We start from the raw sequence: 7658 nt of genomic DNA, 5'->3' as shown, positions 1-7658 counted from the left end.
ATTTTGTTGGCAGCGTTGGCTGCCTTGGCTGCGGTAGATCCCGACGTTGCTGTCCCAGCATCCTGGATGACGTCACCATAAGCCGCACATGTATTACAAACTTCTACCTGTCATGGAAGCCCGCTGGGTAGAATGGGAGGCCCGGGTCAATTAAAATTTTGCCGAAAGGAATGGAAAACGTGCGCCACGATTGTCTTCTCTTCATCGGCACCCACATGGCCGCTAGCACTTACCTGTAGGCGTCTGATTGTTCCGTCGTTCCGATTAATCCCTTGCATAATAAGGTTGTTGTCCCTATCAAATTTTGGTAACCACAAGTCCAGGTACACGGCCAAGATGTTGTAATCCTATATATTCTGAACCTCTTTCTCGTTTAAGGCAATACTTAAATTCTTAATCAACGCCTGCGTATATTGCTGACAATGGTACGCATCGTGTTGGTCCCTGTTAGCGTCAAATCAAAGAGAAGCCTGAGAGCACCCGGAAAAATGACATCATTCAGAGGCATGTTCGGGACTTCTACGTTGAGTTCCTCGTTCTGGTTGATCGTTGAGCGTAAATGCGAGATTTGGATGCGTTGACGGCGTCCTTTCATACCTAGTAGCTGCTTGGTCTCTACATAAGGGTCAATCAGACTTCTATATGCATTCATTGTTATTTATTATATACGAAGGGAAAAATATTGTAAGAAAATGTCTGATAATCCAGTATTTACACCTGAGGACGATATTGGTAGGGATGATAAAGGTGATAAGGACGATTCACAGCAATCGACGCAATGCCCCGGAACATTTGGGACTACAACGCTGGGACAACAACAACAGCGGGGAGATACCACGGTTACTGTTATTGATACGGGCAGGGAGCTGGTAAGGATGAAGATAGCCGATCTGTGCAGCCAAATTGGAAAGGATCGGAGGGTTGGGGAGGTCCATGTCATCCCCTATGATAGATTTCATTTTTGGGGGGGGACGTCTTTTCTATAGGGAAGTAGACAACAGCTATTCAATATATAAAAAGAAGGGAGTTGGTTTGCTGGCTGCTGGTACCATTTTAAAAATAATGGGGGCAGATTTCCTGAGGGATATGGGTTCTAAGTATTTATTTTGAGTATATAACCACGCCAAAAAAAGGTAGTAAGGCAGCGGCCCTCACAGGTTAGCTACTAAAGTTATCGAATATGCGGCCAAACATCTCTATCTCGCCGTCGCGGCTGCTGCCAGGTTTGTCGTGCTCTATATCAGGAAATAGGCCTATTTTTTCAGCCATATATATGCGATGATAAGGCGGACCCCTGTCATTATCATAACAGTCTTGGTATCCTCATGCTGGTTTTGTTGTGGTTGTTCTGGTATGGGAGGTGATATGGTATGTTTTGGAGGTGTAGGTGGTATGGTATGATCAGGAGTATGCCTGGGGGGTAGTTTGATATCTGTTACATGTCTGATGGTAAGCTCTGCATGCTTGGGTGGTGATTTGATAGCTGCCAAATGCCTAATGGTATGTCTAGGAGGTGTTTTGATAGTGTACAGTGATTTGTACCCACCGGGTACAAATGTTCGGGTATGCTCAGGGCCGTTGTATACTTGACAATAGGCTTATTGTTAAGGGCAAGCCTTACACCGATGATGACATTAGCTGGTTATTAGTCTAGTTATTAGTAATTTGGACAACTGGAGAATGCAGTTTTTTAGGCATTCTGATTGACTAAGCCCTCTTGACGAAAGGTCGCTTGAACCGCTTATAAGTGTCCTCAAGAAAAATGGTAGCTTAAAATATAAACAATCTGAAAAACAGATTTTGAGAATCATTGTAAATTATCATATATTTAACTCCTACAATACATTTCATGGGCTAGAACCATAAAAGAAGTTTTACTGGTAAAGTACTCAGTTTTAAACTCAATAAATTGTTCTGCAAGGTATTTAGTTATATTGTCTATAAAAACAATGATGAGGTATTCAGTTTTATCAAAAATACTAAACAAAGGATGAAGAATTTGAAGCACAAATACGTGCTTCTAATTTTCAGATTGAATCAGCTTTTTGGTCACTAAGTCAACGTAAAAATAGTCAAAGCCCATGTCATTCGGTCTGCCCATATTAATTTTTTTTAAGGTTTTGTTGTCACTGAACGTTAATTGCACATTTAGTGTCGAACATTGTAATGCTTTGTTTACAAAGATTTTTTCTACAGGGACTTTCAAATCCTGCATAGAATGTTTCTGTTGTTAGACAGGACTGTGCCGAATTTTTACTCAGAGTGTTTACGAAAGTAGGGACTTATTATTATAAACCACTGAACCGAAATTCTTATTTTTTTCTTTTATCTAACTTAGACGGTTTACAAATGCAATAACAACTAAATACCTTGTGCTATACCAAAAATATCACCTGCGTTCACTGTATTGCACATAAAACTGGGGTAATATTATGCAGTGTAGCCCGGGGTCGTTAATTATTATCATATCAATACTTGTCAACGACTAATTTTTAATTTACTTCAAAATTCAAGTCAATTTTGAGTTAGCTAAATTTTAGTATTTAAAATTTACTAGAACTGGAAATAAAAATACGCGCTGTATGTAGTTTTTTAGAACTGGAACTTCGATGTAGAATAGTATCTTTGGACAGATTTGTTTCCTTTGCCTTTGATTAAAAAAGTGGGCGTAGGTAAAGTAGTCTGTGTCGCCGCTTTTTTTACATATGTTTAGTTTTCTCTTTATTCCATTGGACAGCACATCAAAGCGTGGTTACTATTTATGGTGGTTGATCCCCATAAAACTCTTTCGTTTCTGAATTTTCACCACCGGGATTATTACAAAATATAATTAAAAAGTCCCAACGACAAAGAATGCTCATTGTAATAGCGGAATATAGTTGCGGCACTATGCCGATGATTAAATTCAGAGCATAAAAGAGAAAATTAAGGTATATTAAATGTAGATCTCACACTGCCTCCATAAGGAAGTGCCTAGGTGCTTGAACGAAGAAAATTTGCAAAAGCCAGAATAGCTGTCTTTAAAAACCACAACAACACCGCAACTACCTAAATTATTCAATATTCATCGATATATTGATATACATTATGCAACACCCATCGAGGTCGATGGGTGTTGGAAGGAAACTTAATTTAAGTAACTTTAAATGTTTAATTCACATAGAAAAGCACAGAAACGTTGATCGATTTTGCATAGTCTGAGTTTTGTTAATATATTCATAAAGAGAATTACAATGAAAATGCAGCTACGCATTTTCTCATTCTGCTTTCTTTCCCCTCACTTTTTTTTATCTATCTCAACTTACTTGCGCATTTTGTTTCGAACTTAAGCTTACCTCCCTCCTATTCCAATCTATTTAGTGAAGAAATTTCCCGCCTTTTGATCTTCAGTTTTCAACAAATTTTGTATTCTCATATTTATATCTTTTACTCTTCACAATAAATATGGGGCCTCAAAAAAATTCCCCCACACGTTAATTACGCGTCATTAATACCGGACTTCCTATAATCATATTTTTATATAAAAATAATTTCTTGATGATAACTCTAAAAAAGCACAAAAAAGCCCGATATGCGCTAGTTTAAATAAAAAAATGCAAATCAATATTGAAAAAGCACTGCAAGACATGAAAGATAAAATAGTCCATTAAGGCAACATGGAAATAACAATACTAAAATACAATACAATTTTAAAAACTGAGAAAAATGTCAAAATATGAGCAATAATCTTCACCACAATTTTGAAGTTTCCGTTTTAACGAGAAGACGTGATTGTAAGCGTACCAATTTTCTTTACAAAAGGTGATAAAGCACTAAAATAGAGTTCACAGCACTGTTTTACTGAGAGCAGGGCAAATTTTGTTACCACAACATTATGGATTATAAAATTTTTTTCAAATGTTTCTAAGTATTTCCAACCAGCTCAAATCCAAATTTTGATTAACTATTTTGATTATCTCAACTAGAAAAAATATCGTCAAAAATAAACCGTCGAAGGTCGTAACATTACAAGCATCGCACAATAGCCTTAATAAAACAAATTTATTTTAGAGGACGAAGAAAAAATCTTGGTTAAAGACGTCATGAAATCTATTTCGATGAACTCTTGCGTCAAATTCAAGGAAATACCAATAGATGATAAAACTACTTTTCATGTTCGAATTGTCTCAGAGATTGGGTGCGTTGTTCTTCGTATTTCATTATTGTATTATACATCATGCAATTAAATATTTAAAATGACGGAACAGGATTGTAAAAGTTCAGTACAAAACAGGTTACTGGCGACCTTGTACGGTATAGAGAACAAAGTTAAACACAAACAGGAATCTGAATTTTTTTAACCTGCAAGGACTTTTTGATTTCCGCCAGCGAAGGCGGAATCTTTAAAATCGCCTGAGGAGATAGGTAGAGCGATAGCGAGATAGAGAGATAGATAGATCGAAACAGCGCAGCTAGGCTGGACGCCCGAAACTTATCCAGGCTAAAAAAATTTCTGAGAACGTGGCTAAAATGAGTTTTAAGGCAATAAGAATCCTAACAGTGCAACAAATTGTTTTATTATCCAATGAACAATACCTTATTTTAAAGTTTATATGCTATTGAAAGTGAAAGTTCGTGCAGTGTAACATAATGAAGATCGTCTTAAAATACGCCATCTTTGATTTTATTAATGGTTCCCTTTAATAATTACGTCATTTCTTTCTGTACAATTATAAACTCAATTTAACCTCCAATGTGGTAATCTAGTTTTATCATATAACTGGCTGCACTGTTTTATTATTTCATTGTACTGTTATTAACATCCAACCACAGCATGGCTCGATGTTATTAACATTAAAACACTTTTTTAGTTGTGCATCAGAATATGCTGGGCGAGGTAATGTTATGTTCTTTCAGAAGCTTTCCTTACAAAGAGATATATGTTTACAGAAGTGGGTTATTGCACATGAACTTTTTCATGTATTGGGATTCCAGCATGAAATGAATCGACCGGATCGTGACAGATACGTGAATATTATATGGGAGAATATTGATAAAAAAAAGAATGAAGGTACGTTATCGATTTACTACTGATATCATTACTTCGTTTATGATAATAAACTGTTACCTCGCCAACATAAACCCATTTTTAAGAAAAGTTCATTATTTATACTTAACTTTATCCTACGAAGCTTAATAACTGCTATGGCAGAAGTTCGGCTGTTATACATTCAGGAGCACTGATCCTACTAGCTACAAGTAATGGTTAGCACCTGCTGGTAAAGGACAATAGTACACGGCAGTATTTATTTTTAAGCCTACTGTGTTATCTTTTTTATGTTTTCTTACTTCTTAATCATATTAAAAGATATAAAACCAGGGTGACATTTTATTAACTTAAAAAAAGTTTTTAAATACTTTGTTAATTATTTAAACCCTTTTCGGTCCGGAGTTTTTCAAACATACTATGACCGGGGAGGGGAGGGGGGAAATCCGCCCCCTTCCCTCAATAACTTTTCATAGGGTTGATCAAATTGAATCAAACTTGGCGCACGTATAGTACGTCATAAAAGGAACAAAATGGCAGCAATAAATTTTTATTTCCGTTAGCATATTTTCTATGACGTCATCAGAAGCTTAAAATTTGTTAAAAATGCCACTAACTTCTTAAAATTTATCTACTTTTGTTCCAGAGCGAATTTTTTGCATTCTGTTTGAAGTTTCTAAAAACTAAATGAAAGTTATTTAACATATTTTTCGGTTTTTACATGGATCGCAAAAAAAAGATTGCCCGAAAATCCGTTTTTTCCGATTTTCAGGTAAAATCCACAAAACCGGGAGATCGGGTTAATCACGTTTCCAAATTATGCAAAATGATTCTCCTTAATAAAAGAAAGTTGTGTTGTAAGTTTGAAGTTCTAAGGATAATCCTAACAGAAGTTATTAAATTTGCCCCAATATAAGGATTTTAGGGGTGGTTTCGAGTAAGGGAGGGACCTAAAAATTTGACCTGCAGGTGTCTCATAGATAAGTATTTAAACTCAGTAAGATTCATAGCCATATAACATAGCAATAAGGAGTTATTAACAGAAAACCGTTAGGGGGTGGGGGGCGGAATCCCCGGAATACATTACTCTTTGCATTTTGGTAAAAATTTAACATGAAAAGCATTTCCTTGCCAATGTTTACAGAAAAAACACTTGGATGGGACGATTCTACACACCCATACTCAATTGTGATTTTATAATTTTGAAAATGGCTGCACTATCAAATTTTCCGTTCTGAAGAATTGACTAAAGAATTGGGAATGACAAAAGCGATAAAAGGTTCCAAAACCGTGAAATTTAACTTCCTCCAAATTTAGTTACTTTAATGTATGTTTTTTTATATACTACAAAGGCATATAAAAACCAGTTTTAAAAATACGACATCCTCGACCTCAAGCCTGACATGAACGATAGCTTTTATCCTATAATTTTTATGTATTTCGTTGCCGTTCGAACGTTTTGTTCACTATCGTTTGTTTTCGACATATGAGAACCAAGTTTCATAAATCGTGTTTGTTTTAGTACAATTTGAAAGAATATCGTTGAGTAATGCTGAAACATTTGATGTTGCATACGAATACAATTCTATTATGCATTATCATGCTTATACATTTGCGATAAACAAGAACAAACCGTCGATTCTTCCCACTGATCCTACAATGTCATACTTGTCGATCGGACCTGGAGATAAACCTACGGAGATGGATTATATCAAGTTGAATCTCTTATATGACTGCAGTATGATTTTTTTACTTGCATTTTAGTCGGTGGAATCATTGTTGTTTAAAATGATAAATAAGTAAACTAACCTAACGCTTACGTGTGATGATTAATTAACATTTTATTTCCACACGAAATTTAAATCTAGAGTCAGATGCAATTCTGAAAAAAAAATTTGTGAAAACCAGCAATATACGAAGTTGTGTTAGAGAATTTAAGGCAAAAAATGATTGGGAAACTTAAAATTTACACCTTTCCTAAATTTCTAAAGTAAATCATTTCAGCGCTGGGAGAAAACAAACATGCGTTTTAACCAACACAGACTTAAAATTTCTTTCCGATATGAAATCTTATGTCGGCATAAGTTTCACGTCAGCTACCTGTAACTATACTATCATCAAAAATACAAAAAGGTGGATGCTACTTAAATAAAAGAAACTCAATAACTTAATAATTTTTTCATCACTGCCCTTCTATGTTGTGAATTATCTATATATCATACGCCTCATAGAAAGCCGCAACACTCCAATTAGCGCTTGGACAAAATGGGGCCCATGTCTCGAATACGCTGATCACACGTATCATAGAATTCGTCAGCGATTCTGTTCACATGAAGATGTCAGTGAATGTTGGGAACTCATTGAGAAACGGGTTCAAACCGAAAGAAAGAGTTGTGATGAAAAGACTGAAGATCTAGCAACCTGGAATAGATGGTCAACCTGGTCTTATTGCAACGTATTGCCTGGAAGAATATTCCTCCCACAAGAAAGAACACGCGATTGTCCAAAAAAAAAGAGGTGCTGGGGTTCTAGTAAGCAATCAAGACCCTGCCGAACGGATGAAACAGTTCGAGGTCAGTATAATTCTTTAAACCACACATCACTCTTTTTGCTTAAAAATTCTACTCTGTGA

The 7658-nt window shown here is 35.8% G+C and overlaps 1 protein-coding gene across 1 annotated transcript; it reads left to right on the top strand.

Annotated features, from left to right (window-relative positions):
• Positions 1 to 3715: 3715 nt before the first annotated feature.
• On the top strand, positions 3716 to 7658 carry LOC130646161 (zinc metalloproteinase nas-14-like). The gene is made up of 5 exons (XM_057452302.1): positions 3716 to 3779; positions 4051 to 4177; positions 4851 to 5050; positions 6549 to 6764; positions 7258 to 7658. Exons 1-5 carry the CDS (start codon positions 3716 to 3718, stop codon positions 7656 to 7658), a joined length of 1008 nt encoding a protein of 335 aa, XP_057308285.1.

Source organism: Hydractinia symbiolongicarpus, chromosome 5 (assembly GCF_029227915.1).
Source record: "Hydractinia symbiolongicarpus strain clone_291-10 chromosome 5, HSymV2.1, whole genome shotgun sequence".
In the NCBI taxonomy this organism is placed as follows: domain Eukaryota; kingdom Metazoa; phylum Cnidaria; class Hydrozoa; order Anthoathecata; family Hydractiniidae; genus Hydractinia; species Hydractinia symbiolongicarpus.
Note: the sequence above shows the minus strand (reverse complement) of the source record. Positions and strands in the feature narration are given on the sequence as shown.